The sequence below is a fragment of the Physeter macrocephalus genome, chromosome 7 (assembly GCF_002837175.3).
Source record: "Physeter macrocephalus isolate SW-GA chromosome 7, ASM283717v5, whole genome shotgun sequence".
NCBI lineage: Eukaryota > Metazoa > Chordata > Mammalia > Artiodactyla > Physeteridae > Physeter > Physeter macrocephalus.
Genome location: NC_041220.1, coordinates 92406173 through 92424244, shown reverse-complemented (window position 1 = coordinate 92424244; position 18072 = coordinate 92406173). Strand labels below are relative to the sequence as shown.

The window sequence follows — 18072 nt, the reverse complement described above, 5'->3', positions numbered from 1 at the left end:
AATTCCTTTTTTAATTTGGTTAAGAGTTCAGGCCTCGTTCACTTACTTATTTTCTTTTTTCTACTTTTAACTCTAAGGGGTTTTAATTAATTTATTTATTTTAAAATTTGTATTGGAGTATAGCTGATTTACTCTAAGGAATTTGAAGGTTTTTCAGTAACATCATCTGTACTTTTAGTCCTTGTTCGTGTAGGCAGGTTAAGGAAGTGCCAGGCAGCACTTGAAAAATGATTAACCTTCTTGACACCATCCTTTGCTGTAGGACTTTCAGGAGGAAGTTAATAAAGACTTTACTAGGGCTTCCCTGGTGGCACAGTGGTTGAGAATCCGCCTGCCGATGCAGGGGACACGAGTTCGTGCCCCGGTCCGGGAAGATCCCACATGCCGCGGAGCGGCTGGGCCCGTGAGCCATGGCCGCTGAGCCTGCGCGTCCGGAGCCTGTGCTCCGCAAAGGGAGAGGCCACAACAGTGAGAGGCCTGCGTACCACAAAAAAAATAAATAAATAAAAAATAAAGACTTTACTAGAGAAAAGGGATTAGGATGTTGTGATTTTTTTCCTTTCATCAGTTGGGTCTTCTAAGTTGATTTGGTAGTAGAACAATATATATTTTATTATAAAGTACATATAGGTTTATTAAAGTTTAAATGCCATTAAGCTTTCAAATCTTCTGCCATTTTGTATACTGTAAGTGTTGATTTGCTTTTATAGATAAGTACTTGAAAGCAACTACAAAGTCAGTAGATTAGAGCTAATATTATAGGTCTCTTACTGACTTCTCCCAAAGCAAAAAAGTGATAAATATCCTAGACAGTTTTTAATGTTAACTTTGCAATCACTAAAAACACATCAGCTTGTTGGGAAAATGTGTTAATCGCATGGTTTCATGGCCTGGATAAGCTTTATTTGTGAGCTTTCATTTATTTACTTTGCATGTTCAAATATGCCTGTCATTTACCTGGCACTCAAAAACATGTGCATGTTTAACTGGTAATTTGGCTCTCATTAACCTGAACTTATGGTGGTGGACAAACCGGACAGGAAAAAATATGTCTTATTCATCTTTGTGTCTCCAGCGTTTAGCACAGTCCTTGCTTCTGTTGAATTGAATTTAGCCTTTTAGATAGTCCTCATGGGTAATGAGTTTCTCTCTTTTAGGTTACTAAATTTAGTTTTTTAATTTAACCATTTGAATGTGTAGTCCTCTGATAGTGATGCTGTTTGAATTTGCAATTTTAAAAACCCACTTATCAAGGAACCCAAAGATAAAATCTTATGGGGGCTGAATGAGAGAGGCTTCAGGATGTCACTGAGGGACTCTGGGGTGGCAGGATGGGTGAAGTCCAGTCCGAAGAGTGAGACTGAGCCTAATGCATTCTCCTCCCAATAGGATGAAGTACCTCCCTTTAGTCCTAATTTAGAAATGAATTTCTCTTTGTTCCAGGCTGCCCTTGAAGTATGCAGAACATTTTTACAGAAAGATAAAGGTGAAGGAGTCATTATGGTGACAGATCCTCCTTTTGGTGGCTTGGTTGAACCTCTGGCTCTTACATTCAAGAAGTTAATTGCTATGTGGAAAGAAGGGCAAAGCCAAGGTGTGTAATTTATTACTTACTGCAAAATAAACATGTATCTATGTATATACTTCCTGTCAAATATTAGCAGAGCTCAGTGAATCAGAGCACTGATAAAATGTACATGTCTTGCGTTCTCTTCTTTTTTTAAAAAATAGGCTTATTTGATAATAACTTTATCGTCATGATACACTTCGTATTATTCTAATCATGTGTTTTAAAAATGGCTCATAGGTAAAGTATTTGTTTTTGGTGGGCATAAGGGGACATTATGAAGAATAGCAGTGAACTGTTGGCATTTCTTCAGTGAATATTTCCTGAATGGCCACTATGTTCCAGGTACTGTTTAGGTGCTGGGAATGGAAGGGTGAACAAGACAGACACTTATCTCTGCCCTCTTAGACCTTACATTTCCCCTTCCAAAAGTCTTGCCCAGAACTCTAGGAGGGCACCCAGCCCCTGGTCCACAGCTCTAAACTGTGCCAAGATTTGTGTGGGAAGGTTGGCTGTCCAGTAGCCTAACAGTGGTTATCAGTGTCACATGGATACCCAACCCTAGAATTGGGTTAATGACTGGGGGCTATTCAGCTTAAAATGGCTTAGGACTTCAAAGTATTTTATGTAATTATCTAATTAGTCAGTATAATCATTTTTCAGTTTCCAACCTGCAAGTTGATAAATGTAAGAGTGTCAGGAATTTGTGATCAAGCTTCTCCATTAATTGTGCTATATAAATAGTGTGCTTTGGGGACGGGATGCAAATGAAATTTAAAACATGACTCACAGTGCTAAGTATTCCACTTATTTTTGGTTCTGAAGTGTACTTATCAGAGTGGATAAAGTCATTGTTGTTGGGAAAGCAATAAAAAGCTTTGTGAGCTTGAACTGATTCTGCTGCTTATTAGCTGCATGAATTTGAACAAATTGCTTAAATTTTGCAGCTTCAGTTTCTGCATCTGTGAAATGAGTTTACTATATTAACATCTAACTCCAGGGGTTATTTAAGGAGATAACATACAGAAAGTACCTAGCATTGTACTAGCCTGTATCAGGTGATCTGTAATTAATAGCTATGTCCCCTGTCTCTCAAAATTAATTTGGATAAAATTGTTCATAAGAATCTTCCACGATTCAGAAAAGATGGATTCACCCTGAAAACTGGCATAGTGAGTTATGGCAGAGCTAAGATTCAGACCTAAGGCCTTCTGCGTTTTGGTCCAGGATTCCTTCTACCATATCACAACCACCTTTGTGCTTCAAAGTGATGCTCATTTTTTATCTCCCACTTTTTTTGTAATATCTTTGCCTTTAGCTAGATTATAGTGATATGCATGTAAAGATAACTTTTACATACCGTGTGTAGCTGTGTTTAGATATAAAAGAGTGTTTCCACTGACTTTTGGGAAAGGTCAAGTTGTAAATGAATGGTACTCTGGTAAATCATCTCTTCTTTTGTATGATTTAAATGTATTGAAGGATTACAATTTCTCCCAATACCATATGTTTTTCAGTAACAGCTTTCTACTTTATTTTTTTCTTTAGTATCAGTTTCTTATTTTCTCTTCTCTTTTTTTGTGATCCATCAGATAACAGTCACAAAGAACTACCCATATTCTGGATTTTTCCCTATTTTTTTGAATCCCGAATTTGTCAGTTTTTCCCAAGCTTCTGCATGCTGGATTACCAGGTATAGTAAATATTCTGTTTTCTGACATGGTTGGGGAATGGATATTCTGCTTAAATAAATATTCTGATAAGACAATTCATCAATTTTAGTAAATGCAAACACTATAAGCTGTATGAAACACTAAAACTATATCATATGTAACTTAGTGCAGTAGTTCCTAAATGTCTGTAATCTCTAGGGTGCTTATTAAAAATATAGATTCTTAGGTACCAGAATAAACCTACTAAATCAAAATCAGAGGATAAAGCCCTAAGAAAAAATATTTTACCAAGTTTCCCAGGTGATTCTGAACTGTAGCCAGGTTTTAGACCAAATGATCTGATCTTTCATCATCACCAGAAGATTGGGCAGCACCCCAGGATCATCATTATGAACATGGGTTTTCTCCATTCAGAGGTTGTAGAGAAGTAAATTGCTTTTTCTGGTGGGTGGAATGCCATGTACACTTCACTTTGCTGCTCAGAGGATGCCAGGAGCTCTAAGGAGGGGTGTGCCCAAGGTTGTGGCGTGTCAGAGAAGCAGAGATGCTGAGAGGTGTGGGTGTGCTGATTCAGGGCAGACTGACTGGACCTCCTCCTTTGCATCCTTGTCCTTCAACTCCTTCTGTTTCAATGTCCACTCTCCTGGATTCGTTACCTTGGGTTCTGAGGTTAACCCTGTTGTCGCCATCACTATGTGTGGTCACCAAGTGGGCACTGCTTCCACTTTTGTAATGACATTTTTCTATTTGATTTTTCTGAGCAGTTGACTAGCCTCTGATTAAGGCTTTTCAGCTCTAGAACTGTAAACGTCTTCACTAGTTGTCCCAAGATAGCACTTGTTTCTTTTTTTTTTTATAGTTGATTTACAATATTGTGTTAGTTTCAGGTGTACAGCATAGTGATTCAGTATTTTTGCAGATTATATTCCATTATGTGTTATTACAAGATACTGGGTATAATTCCCTATAGCACTTGGTTCTAATCTTTGTAGTCTTGAAGATATACACTATTATGAAAATTATTTAGAAATAATGAAACAGGGTTACCAGAAATGAGGGGACAGATCCTACCTGTGATTCTACCTCACATAGCAAATATTATAATTTTGAGGTACAGTTGATTCTTGAACAACAGGAGGATTAGGGGTGCAGTTGAAAATTGGTGTATAACTTATAATCAGCCCTCTGTATGTGAGGTTTCTCCATATCTGCAGTTTCACATCTGTGGATCCAACCAAGTTTGGTTCAGTATTTACTATTGAAAAAAATCCACGTATAAGTGGACCCGCGCAGTTCAAATCATGCTGTTCAAGGGTCAGTTGTATTCACATCCAGTCTTTTTAAAAAACACTTTTACATATTTGTAATCATAGAAGATGAATCTGAATTCTGCTTTCTTCATGGTGCCTTATATAAGTGTATATTTTAAAATGTAGCTACATAATCTTATGCTTTTAATAAGTAAATTATTCCATTAATAGGCTATGTTATCATTCTCTTTTTTTTGGACCTAGAGGTTGCTCCCACCTTTAAGGTACTATAAATAACACCGCCATGAACATCTTTTATTCATATAATTTTTCCATATTTTCCATAACTCCCTTAAAATAAATTTCCAAAACTAAAATAGAATTATAAAAGTTACGTTATCAAAGTTAATGGACTTCTTTATGGCTCTTGAACCATATTAACAGTGTCCTTTCCAAAAGTGTGTAGCACAAGTCATTTTAACCTTGACTTCTTGAGCTCTGCTTTAGGCAAATCCATACCATATATCTTCTCAAAGCTGGTTTACTTTCCTTTTTAGGGTATCCAGTTTTCTGTTTCTTATCTGAAGGATGCTTCTAATATGGACATTTGCAATGCAGAGATAGCTGACATATCCTAAAGATGTTAACTAAGTAAACTATTTCTGGTTTCCAGGAGCACCTGCTGCCTTTGACAGTGAATAATCAGCTACTACAATGTTTGGCACGTAGTAGGTGCCCTGTACACGTTGAATGAATATTTGAATGAAAAAGAGCACGAACTCTGGAGTTGAAAAGGAACTGGGTTATAATGCTGGTTCTGCCACCTACTAGCTAGGCCTACACATTTTATCTAACTCTCTGAAACTCATCTTACCTGTTAAATGAGCATAGTAATAATATATCTGCTTCATAAGGTTTTAAGAATTATTTGAGATAATACATTAAAAGATTTAGCCTCATCCCTGACACACAGCAAATATAGAAAATAGGTTATTGCTATTAGCATTGTCATAACCATCACTATAGTCATCATTTAGATGGCCCCAGAGTGGGGGTAAAACTTTTCTTCAATTTTAATGTCACAAAACACATTATTTTAACTGCAAAATGCATCGTTCCTCAGAAAACTGTTTCATCCACATTTAGAGATGAGTTTTCACTGTGGGCAAGAATTTCAATTGGTGAGGAGGCAGAAGAAGGCAGATCCAGAATAAAGCAGATGAGAGCGATTATTAATGTGGAGTAACCAGTTATTGTTTGTTTAGACAGCCTGTGTTACTAGGAAAGAACTTTTGGAAATACTGTAGTTTTAATTTTAAGAACTAGTTCCAAGGTCCAAGCTTACTGAAAATAATCATATGATTCAGTGCATTGGTGGAAAAGGTTCTAATTAGGCCATGTGTATCAGGGTGAAAAGCAGTCTTTCCAATAAAGAGAAAGCCAACCTTTGAGAAGAAGAATTAGAATAAAACCTATAAAACAAAAAAATCTTCATTTTTCATGATTCCTACTAAAGATAAGAACACTACTGCCCATTACATGCTCAGTGGGAGAAACTGATTTTGCCAGATCTCCTAGGGTATATGTAAACTTTGTTTGTTGTACCTCCCCTTTGATGATTTTTCTACTTTTTTTTTTTGAAACTCTCTCTGGACTTACTATTATCCTTTCTGAGCCTTTTGCATTCTTTTTTTGTTTTTCTTTTGTTACTTTAACTTCATTTTGTGGTAATTTTTTCCTTTTGTATTAGCCACCTTCATCAAATGAAAAATTTGAAAGTTTCCTCTCCTCCTTCACAGGTCTTTTCCTATAGATCTTGATTAGGCCTTCTTTCTGACTTTGCCTGAGATGATTATAAGCCCCGAAACCACAATGCAGTAAAAAAAAAAAAAAAAAAAAAATCACTAAATCTCTTTTTTTGGAAATACTTTTTAGGTAAGAGGAAGGCAGAAATGCTGCAAATCTTCATAAACTATAAATCATGTAGACTTTTCAGTGATAAAGCACTTGATGAGTACAGAATAAAATAGCTATCAAAGACCTAGAAAACCAAGAGCTTTATTAAGGGCAGATTAGAAAGGAAGGATTTGGTAATGAAAAGAAATTCTGATTTTAGAGTCAGAAGAAGTTTAGAAGATTAAATATAATCTTGAGGGAAGTCACTTTATCTTTCCAGGCCTCTGTTTCCTTACCTATAAAATAAAATGACTGAACCAGAAAAAGGATGCCAGATAAGTTTTACTTTTAGACTTAAGCCTGATAAATTGGTAGTGATTTTCTGGAGAATTTGTTGAGAATACCAGGCTCAGTGGCAGAGAGTAGCGTGACTGATTAGTGATGTCTGCCACAGGGTCAGGGTCAGGGAGTGATGGCATTCAGGTCCTGTATTTACCATATCTGAACTAGATCTTCTCACTTCCCTTCCACCTTGAACACGCTATGATCTCTTGTTTCTGCTTAATCTGGGACATTTGTCGGGATTGTTAAAAGTAGAGATCTTTGCTTTTTTTTTAAAGCTGTCTTTTAAAAAATCATCCTGTTTAGAAAACTGTTTGTTTTTCTAGTCTGGTTTCATGTTCAGAAATGATTGTAAATTATAAGGTGACACGTGAAATTCTCAAAATTCAATATACAATAAACATAAAACATTTAATGGATTTGAAGTGATGAGGAATAACACACACACATATATGCATGTGTATGTCTGTGTATATATCTATACATATGATATTTAAAATAAGAGGTTACATGGAATATGGTGTGACTGAAAAATCTTATTGCTATGGTAGAAGTTGATTGATGGAGCTGAAGAGTTCACTTGGAATCTTTTGAATATATTGAAATTAAACAGAACACACTTTAGGGATTTATGAAAATACAAACATGTACTCTGTTTTATTTAAGCTCTGTTTCCTAGCATGATAACGTGGAGCATAGTAGGTGCAGAATAATAAATGTTTGTCGACTTGAATGTCTTGTTTTCCGTATAACTAGTTTCAGTTTCATGTTGCAGAAGAAATTTGTGTATAGATAAAATTAAAAGTTAGGAATTGCAGAGATTTTTTGCTTTCCCTCATTTCTATACAGTACTTCATCACATTAATCAGTTCCATGGGAGAAATTTTCTATTCGAAAATGCCTCTCATCACCATTGTGAGTGAAATGTCAGGGATAATGATGGGAAAATGGTGTATCAGCTCTACCACTAGTGATACGCAATTTGCAAAATTGTGTTTGCTTTACAGCACTTCCATAGGAGGTTTATTTGTGTGGATGAAGCTATGAAATATGGATGTATGTTAGAGGTACATTAATTTACCTTAGCAGCATGCATTTTACATACCATATGTTTATAGTTAATTAGCACAACAAACCCACATTTAAAAATAATAATAATCTCAATTAGGTTATGCAAAATCAAGTAATCAACCAGCTCCCTGATGCACACATTCTCTGACTCCTTAGGTAACCATAAAGAAATTCTTTTTTCCCTCTCTTCCATCTGCTATCTATTATATTGCATGGACTACTCCATTTACTAAAAATCTTTCTAAGATACTCTTTTCCAGCATTTGAAAGTCTTCATAAGATTCTCTTGGGAAGAATTTTTCTTCTTATGACACTCATAAATGTTCAAAGTATCTTTGTTGAATTTAATATGGTACCATATATTTACTGAATACCTAGAAAAGGTGCATTAGGGAAAAATTATGAATTTAAATCATTTTAAAAGAAAACTACTTAAGGTACTATTTTACGGTGATTTTGAAGTAAAATCTACTTTTGTGTCTTAGCCTCTAATAGGTAGCGTATATTCATAGAATTTTAAAGTTGTAAAGATGCATAGCCTTAACGTAGGCTGACTTCCTAATGTAATAATCCTTTCCAGTAAATTCATGACAAGCAGTCATCTAGTCTCACTTGAATGCTTTCCCTGAGCAAAGTCCTACAGCCTTAAAAGGCAACTCAATTTATTTAATAGCTCTAATCGTTAGAAAATTTTCTCATATGGAGATAAAATATGCTCCCTATTAACTTCTAACCATTGGTCCTACTTCTGTTTTCCGAAGCAATAAAGGATAAGTCTAATTTCTATTCCACATGACACCCCTTCAGTTATAACATAGCTATCAGATCCTCCCGGTCTTCTCTTTTCTGAATAAACACCCCCAATCTGTTAAACTATAATAAGCCCTATTTATTCCCATTACTTTCAATAGAAATGAACTGGCTTTATTAATGTCTCTCTTAAAATGTAGCAGCTGAATGGAGGGCTTCAAATGTGATCTAACTTCGTCTCCTTTCTTTGTTACGATATTACAGTTCTGTGTAAGCCGGCTGTGAGCCTGCACCAGCTCTTGCACCTTTGTGATAGACTGTGGACTCCCCACGTTGGACTGTGCGTGCTCACATGCCGAACGCCCTAGGGCTTTTTTTTTTTCCCTACTGTCTCTCATTTAGCTGAGTCTCCTCATCCTGTACTTATTTTTTTCCCACTGCTGAAGCTTGTTAATCAGTCTTCCTAAATTTGTTCACCTGTAAATCTAGCCGGCATTGGCATAGCCATGGAGAGAGCTTAGGAATCTCCCTCCCATTAAAGACCTCTCTTTCCATTGTCATCAATTCCTTACATTTTTGTAATTCCCTCATTAAATAGCTACTCTGCAAGTCAGTTCTGTTGTAAATTCTTAAGTGTAACCTTATTTAGAATCTAAAGAATTTATTACAACTTACTTGAAAGTTGCGATCTACCTATATTAGCCTTATAAAAATCTCATGGTATTCTTGTGGATCATGTAAAGCAGTGGTTCTCAAACTTCAGTGTGCCAGGAGGGCTTGTTAAAAATAACAGATTGCAGGGTCCCACCCCCAGAGTTTCTGTGTTATTAGGTCCTAGGTGGGGCAAGAATTTGCATTTCTAACAAGATCCCAGGTGATGCTGATGTTGCTGATCCAGACACCACACTTTGAGAATTACTGATCTGAAGATGGATGGACTTAGTGGCCAGGTGGATTCATGGCAGGTTTAAAACCAAATTGAGAATGTGTATGGATGATAGGGTGGAGGAGGAGACGGAAGCAAGAAGCTAATAGAAATCATGCTTGTTGGCCTCAGTTTACTTTCCAGATAATCTGCAGAAATGGAAAGTTGAGTTAGGGATCTTGAGGAGAGAGGTAAACGTTCGAAATAGTCATTGTGGGGAAAACAACTATAGTTACAGATTTCCCTCTGCACTCCATCCTTCTATGTGTCTCTACCATACGCCAGGTCCTGAATTCAGTGTTTTACATACATTGTCTCATTTAACTTTCATAACAACTCTAAGGTAAGTATCAGTAACCTCCTTTTCCAGATGAAAATGATGCAGACTTGCCTGAGGTCACATAAAAAGTGAGTGGCAGAGCCACTGCCTGGCCCCCACACCTGGCTCTGTCAGAGAGTGATGGTGGAGGGCCACACTGAGGCTGCACTGAGCCTTGGGGAATTGAAAACGGACATGCAGTGAATTTCACAGGCAAAAAATGAAAAGCCCTATACAAGCTGGCACAGATCATCAAAGGTGGAATGTTTTAATGCCCAAAGCTAAAGTCTTAATTATATAAAAGCCTTTCCTGCAAAGTCTGTTGCATTGGATAAAAGATTAGAGTTGTTTTTTGAATCCTAGGTAACATGAATGTGTCATAACAAATTTTACCTTTTTTATAATGAAATTTTACTCTCATAGAGGCCCCTCTGAGGCTGTTGATTAATAAGTAAACTCTTGCTTTTGAGAACTTCTTATTAAATACTCTGATTTAATTTGTATCTTGGCATCAGTTTGTTCATTTATTGGTTAAAGAATCTTAACGAATGTTGACTCATTTGAGAAATTTTTCCTTTTTAATTTTTTTAAACTTTCTAGGTAGATTATGATAATCATGCACTTTATAAACATGGAAAGACAGGCCGGAAACAGTCTCCTGTGCGTATTTTCACCAATATCCCACCCAACAAAATAATTCTTCCTATTGAAGAAGGGTACAGGTAAGAGAGACCTTGAAATACACGAGTCACTGAAAATAAAGTTCCATATATCTAACACCAAATGCCTTTCATATTGACTCATGTAGTTCTTTTATTACTTTTAAATTTGGCCTATAATGTTATATTGAATTTAATTTGAATTACACCGAACTTTTGTAACAAATGTCTTGTGAACTTTTATCTACCTTGTGAATCTCAATAAGTATATGTAGCTGATTTCTTCGAGTCTTTCTTTTCTCCTTAGATTTTGCCCTCTGTGTCAACGATATGTTTCTCTAGAGAATCAGCACTGTGAACACTGTAATTCTTGCACATCCAAGGTACAGTTTTCTTTAGAATGTGTTTTTACTCAAACGTATTAGTTTTATTTTAGGTCACTAGTTTCATTACATTTGTTTAATGTTATTTTGTTAATATTATAGTTTGTATTAATGTATTATCATTTATTAATTATACTTTAATATTTTTTCTCTAATTATAAAGTACAGCAGGCTTTTAAAAATACTTAGTTGCCTTCATCATCATTAACAACTATTTGAGTTATTTTTATATGGTACCGTATGACTGCTAAAATTATTAGTGTTTCAAATAAGGCACTAAATAAGGGCTAAATTTTGTTGAGGGCAAAATTAAGGTGTTTCAAATAAGGAATTGAACTATTAGGTACCATCACTGTTCTGATGAAACAATAATTAATAACATGTGCTGTGTATTTACTCCTCACAGCACTAGTAGACAGGGCTTTTTACAGATGAGGAAGGACTACAGGGGACATACCTCCTAGTTATTTTTTTAAGAAGGTGGGATCACCTTTAGGTTACTCGGTTATTTTAACTAAATCCAGTCAGAAAGAACATGTAAGTTTAGTTGGCTGATATGCACATAATATTCTCCAGAGGAAAGGCTATATTTTTATAACTATTGGAAAGTACATTTTTTATAACTTTATAATTATATTACTGGTTATACTGGTTTTTAACTATGGTAACACATCTGATTATATGTTTCCAATTAGTTTAGAAATTATCTGTATTCTTCATTAAAAAAAATTATGCTCGGATCATACAAAACACAAAATAAGGAAAACAAAATTTTATTATTTAGAGATGCACACGTAAGTGGAAAAAATAAACAAAAGCAAGGAAGTGACCATCACAAAAACCAAGATAGGTGTTTCTCAGTGGGGAAGGAGGAATGCTGGGTTGGGAAGGGGCATGTGGGGAAGTGTCTAGAGTACTGATGGTATTGTCTCTTGACTTGCTGGGTTCATCAGTGTTCACTTTATAATACTCATTAAACTGGACATATGCATCTCATGTACTTTTTTAGGTGTGTTTTATTTCACAGTTTTTAAATTACCCAAATAGTAACCTCTATCCTTCTAAATTACATTAAGTTCTCAAATATGAATGTTATTAAGGATTATACCAGCTAGACACATAAAAACTATGAATCATTAATTCTCTTGAAATTTTCATTGAGTCCTTCTTTATGCAGATTGGGTTGCTCGATCTGGAGTGGACTTTCAAGATCATTTAGATAAATCCTCCAGTTTTAGACTTAAGGAAATTGGGGCCCATCAAGGAGGCGTTTGAGTTGAGTAGAGAAATGCATAAATTAAAATCAAAGTATTTAATAGTAAAGCCCAGGAAAGTGAGAAATAAGGAATGAATAATTTACACAGAATTTAATAAGACATTTTAATTTTTAATTGTGGAAATTTGATTTTTAGTGACAAGTTAAACATAATTTAAAAATTGTTTTTGTAGGATGGCAGGAAATGGAATCATTGCTTTCTCTGCAAAAAGTGTGTAAAGCCTTGTAAGTATTCAGACTTAGTGTTTGAGATCTTCTGAAAATATTTGACTTTTTCTTCATCTAAATAGGATTTTTATTTAACTGTATTTACAAAAGAAAAAAATAATATAGAGACTTGCATTAATTTACTTGCTTTTTAATTTTTACACTTGCCAAAATGTACATTCTCTCCTTCAAAGAGAGACATGACTTTACCCTGTTTCAGTGTTGAATTTGCTTTGGCTTGTTTTAACAGGGTTTTTGTATCACTCAGCCAGCCCCCATTTTGTCAGTGGCTCTAAGCTCATGACTCATGGCAGAAGGGCTGAATTTGTTGCCATGTATCAGAAAGAAGTTAGCTGGTTTACATGGGATTCCAACCTCTTAACCTTGGCCTCTTTAGCCAAATTATAATTAGCTATGCAAAGCCATCACAATATTTGAAGTAAACACTATTCATGCTTCCTTATCATAAAGGTTAATCAAATGAAAAATTATATTAAATGAACCTCTTCTAATACCTAATTTTTATTTTACAGCCTGGATCCACTGTAACATTTGCAATCACTGTGCTCTTCCAGATCATTCTTGCAACAGCCCTAAACATGGCTGCTTTATTTGTGGTGAATTAGATCATAAACGGAGTACTTGTCCTAACATCTTTACATCTAAGAAAGTTAACAAGTTAGTTGAATTCTTTTATTTACTAGAAAAAATTTTCCTTGTATATTTGTACAGAGAAATCCACAGAAGTACACAATAATCAGAGGATCCAGAAATGCTAAATGCTAAATTAATTGTTGCTTTCACTGTTAGGTATTGTTTGCATAGATGGGGAGAGGGAGGATATGAAGGTGAGTCAAAGAGCCTAAAATTTTACAGGTAAGCCATGAAAATAACCAAAATATAAGGTAGAAAGTGACTAACTTCCTATGTATTTGTGTAATATAGCTGTGTAATTCAGAGCAAAGTTATACCAATGATAATAGTATATTTAGAAAAACTATTGGTATTTCAACTCGGCTAACTTGAATGTTACACTTTTTTCCTTTTAAACTGAAGGGATTATAGCTATTGAGTCCTCTTGTTTTACTGATGTGAAAACCAGATAGCCAAGTTTAACATTACATGACTGTTGAGATCAGGATAAAAATTTTGAGCTATCATATGACTAGTGATGAAAAAAAACATCTATTATTATTAGAAGTATCTGATGGTTTAGTAGCTACTTGTGATTGTATTAGAATTCTTTTCCATTTGTTTTCTTTTGGTCAGTAGAAATCATTTTTTTCCATTAAAGCCCAGCCATTTGAATTCTGCCTAGTATTTAAACTACCTTTTCCATTACTTTTTATCAAATTTACTTTAAATAATTATTTCCTTTAAGTAATCTAGGGTAGAAGTGGAATTTTAAAAATTAATTAAAGAGGTGTATTGAAGAGTCTTATAAAATTTTTTTTATAAAGCTTTAAGAGTAGAATACAACCTAATAAAGGATCGATCTGGGGTTGTTGCACTATTACAATGTAATTCTGCTTGCAAACAACATGCTCAGCCTTTGATTCTGTGATCTTATGACACGTGGAAACTGAATTTGCATTTTGGTAATACAATGTAGGCTCTTTATTGGTTCTTAAATAGCCCTGACTAGTCTATTTGATAGTAATGTGTTGTTTTCATTGAGGGAAATCATGTAGTATCTCTTAGTACTAGATTTTATCAATTTTAATTCAAGACCAAATTCCTTAGGATGTGGTATACCTGATAGTTCTTAAATAGTATCACTTTCTTCTCTTAGAGAAGACTCCTAAACTGTGAACAGTGATCTTCAGATATGCTTTCAAAAAAATTTTACAGTGAAATAGACAATGCAAAATTTTTTCTTTATAATAGTAAAAAATAATTTTAATAGCTTTTTTAGCATATATGGCATAAAAGATCTTTTCATCTTATATGTTTTATAGTTGTCATGTTAATTTGGTTTTCCTTGGTATTAATTTTCCTTTGGTTGTGATCTGGAATGATGCTGGCTCCCTCTTGTGGTTAGAGCTCATTTTATCAGTTACATAAATACCTATAATTTAGAGGACAAATACTAGGTCAATTTAATTTTAAGGCAAAATAAAACAATCAGTTTATTATACTCAGTTTATCACTGTTGAGAGACTTTATCTCTGGAAAGTTTTGTTTATTCCTATTACAAATGAACATTTTCTTTCTGTTTTTGTTTACTGTATCTTCTAGTGAAATCTGGTTCATGTTTAGTTCTTCTTCTGAGTGGACAAACAAAAGAAAATTTGTTTAAATTTTGTATACAGACATGCATAGCTTCATTGAATTTGCCATCAAGAGATTATACTTCATTAAGTTTGCTAAATCATCACTTATCAGGACATTATCCTACTTTTAAAAAATGGCTGGAGGGAAAGGAGATTTATGTAACATGCACAAAACAGTATAAAGATGACTGTTTTGTTTTATTTTCAACTTAGAGGATACCCCAGTCCATGGTGAAAAATCTAAACATGGAAAAATATAAAATTGCCAAGCAAAATTCTGAGTAGTAGTCATGTGGAGCTGCTAATAATAGCTAATATTTATTTATTAATTACTGTATGCTTAGCATTTTACATACCTGAATAACTTATAGTAGAGTATGTAGTATCAAGGTAACTAAGAACACAGTTTCCTGAATCAAACTAGTTCTGCCACTTCCTCATGGATGATTTCATAGCCTCTGTTTCTTCCCCTAAAAAAAACTGGGGGGAAGGAAAGGGAAGGGTGACATATGCCTTGTCTCAGTCTCCCAGCTCCCTGAAGTCAAAGACTGTGTCCGTTCCTTTCTGTATTCCCAACACTTAACATATATACTGAATGAACAAAAGGAGAGGCTGAGTTTGGTCCACTAGGAGATTATATACTGTTTATGAAGCTCCTTTCCCAGGTTTTGGTCCTGGGAAGATCAAGAAGAAGCGTTTCCCTAGGACTTGTGGTGGTTTAGGAGAAGTGAATCTAACAATTGATATTGCTGGGCAGCCATGGAAATGCCCAGGTTTGCCATTACTGGCAGCCCCAGCCCATCCCTTCGTTCATGATATGATAAATGGCATGATTCTGCTAGCTTGGAGAAAATGAATGGATAGACCAGTAATCTTCCTCAGCTATAAATTGCCTGTAATGTAGTTCAGAGAGCACCTGAAACAAAGGATCTGGGTTTTTTGTGTTTTTTTTTTTCTGGTATGATTTAATGTTTTTTAGAGAGTGAGTTTCAACTTGTTCATTTTGAAAAAAAAATCTTTATTGGAATATAATTGCTTTACAACGTTATGTTAGTTTCTGCTGTACAACAAAGTGAATCAGCTATACATATACATCTATCCCCATATCCCCTCCCTCTTGAGCCTCCCTCGCACCCTCCCTATCCCACCCCTCTAGGTCATCACAAAGCACCGAGCTGATCTCCCTGTGCTATGTGGCTGCTTCCCACTAGCTATCTATTTTACATTTGGTAGTGTATATATGTCCATGCCACTCTCTCACCTTGTCACAGCTTACCCTTCCCACCCTGTGTCCTCAAGTCCATTCTCTACATCTGCATTATTTATTCCTGCCCTGCCACTAGCTTCATCAGTATCATTTTTTTTAGATTCTATATATGTGTGTTAGCATACAGTATTTGTTTTCTTCTTTCTGACTTACTTCACTCTGACAGACTCTAGGTCCATCCCCCTCATTACAAATAACTCAATTTCGTTACTTTTTATGGCTGAGTAATATTCCATTGTATATACGAGTCACATCTTCTTTATCCATTCATCTGTCGATGGGCATTTAGGTTGCTTCCATGTCCTGGCTATTGTAAATAGTGTTGCAGTGAACATTGTGGTACATGTATCTTTTTGAATTATGGTTTTCTCAGGGTATATGCCCAGTAGTGGGATTGCTGGGTCGTATGGTAGGTCTATTTTTAGTTTTTTAAGGAACCTCCTTACTGTTCTCCATGGTGGCTTCAACTTGTTCATTTTGAAGCTAGTCTTCAAGAAGAGACCACAAAATGTGGGCATCCTGTATGGCACTTGTCAGGACTTTTAGATCTACTGAGGAAAGGAAAATTGGCTGTAGGACTATAAGATGGGCCTCTTTAAGCCTTTTCAGTTTTTTCCATTGTGCTATTTCATTTTTCTACCACTGCTAACTGCCAGTGTATTGGTCTTTTTTCTGAAAAATGTAATTCAGGTATTTGGAGATTGAAGTGCTGAGTTGAGCAGTACAAATGTACCAAAAAAAAAAAGAAAAACCAACCAAAAAACCTCCCAAGTCATTGGCCTGACTATTTACTTCTATGGTGTGTTTGTCCTGAATAGATTGTTCTAAATCTGTAGTCACCATCTTTCAAAGAAATTTCTTTTCTCAAACATTTTGCTTGGTCAGGACTCTATCTCCTTGTTATTATGGTTAGGATTCTGAGGATTTATGCTTATAATACAGTAAATTCTTTTTGTTCTGTTTTCTTATTTGGTTAGCTAGTTAATTAAACTTCAACATAATTACATAATTCACTGTGCTCATTCTACAAAATAATTTAGCACCTTGTTTTTCAGAGCTGTCAGAAAGCAGAAGCAAAGAAAGAGCAATAAGATGAAAATGGAGACCACTAAAGGACAGTCCATGAATCATACATCTGTTACAAGGAAGAAGAAAAGAAGAGAAAGAGCTCATCAATATCTTTGCTCTTAGATGTCCAGTGGCTTGCGAATAAGAAAGATTTATAGTCCAACCTTTGATGCCATTTTCTGAAAGTGCCTCACTGGACTTAAATTCTGTCACTTTCAAAGGTATGCACCTCTCTAAGCTTGAAAGTAGGCAGGTGGTATTTCCTGGTTTATAGACCTCCTCACCCCCAGCAGCCCCTCTGGAGACCTTGGGAGTTGTTCCATCCTTAGCTGGTTTGCTAGCTCTCAGTGCCTTTTTTCTCTCTTTAAATCTCTTCCAGTCGTATTATTTTAGCCTCTTTTATCTGAAAAATGGGCATAAAGCGTCCTTTTGCAGGAAGAAAGAAGAAAATGAGAATGAAAACCTGAGGTTTTGTTTACATTGAACGTAAGAGTATGTTAAGTTCTATATTTTAAATATTAAAGTATTGTACAATGGCTTAAACCCCACTTGTAAAGAGAAATACAACGTATAATATTTTTTTTAGACAGAGTCTGAAGATGATGGAAAGAATTTTGACAAAGGCAGTCTAAAGATATAAAGATTATGATTATTATTATTATTAAATATTTATTTTTCAAATACTTTTTGCAGTTGTCCTTTGATGGTATAGAATCACCTAAATGTTTGTTGAATGAGTGAGGTATTTAGAATTATGACTTGCTCTGTCATCTTAGTGTCTTTTAACCTAGGCAGTACGTTTCTACTTTGTAAAAGTAGTAGCAGAAGGCAGGATATCTTGGTGATCCTCATTCCTATTCTAACACTTCCTGGCTGTATGTCCTTATCCAGGTCATTCGTTCTCTAGAAGCTACTGTTTCTTCGTTATTATAATGGGGACAGTAATAGTTAGACCTCAGGTTTGTTTGTGGTGAAATTAAATGAGGCACGTGCCCCTGGCTCTCAGTTCTCCTACTACCAGGTGAGAAACATTAACAAATGAAGATGGCTAAGGAGCACTAATGGTAATCACCAGGTGGTCAGGTATTGTAGCATGGAAGGGAGTAGTTTGAACAAACAGTTCATCGTCTCCTTAAGACTTAGTAG

The 18072-nt window shown here is 35.3% G+C and overlaps 1 protein-coding gene across 2 annotated transcripts in view; it reads left to right on the top strand.

The window, feature by feature from the left end:
* Positions 1–17547, top strand: part of ZCCHC4 (zinc finger CCHC-type containing 4) — a 47922-nt gene extending 30375 nt beyond the window's left edge. The window contains exons 7-14 of one of the 2 annotated variants that reach the window (XM_007125547.4): positions 1444–1594; positions 3160–3260; positions 10394–10515; positions 10760–10835; positions 12285–12336; positions 12852–12996; positions 13129–13194; positions 16914–17547. In XM_007125547.4, coding sequence (XP_007125609.2) covers positions 1444–1594; positions 3160–3260; positions 10394–10515; positions 10760–10835; positions 12285–12336; positions 12852–12996; positions 13129–13194; positions 16914–17049 — 849 coding nt within the window. In that variant the 3' untranslated portion in view covers positions 17050–17547. The remainder of the gene's footprint in view (positions 1–1443; positions 1595–3159; positions 3261–10393; positions 10516–10759; positions 10836–12284; positions 12337–12851; positions 12997–13128; positions 13195–16913) is intronic. The other variant, XM_007125548.4, reaches the window with a different exon arrangement.
* Positions 17548–18072: the final 525 nt, after the last annotated feature.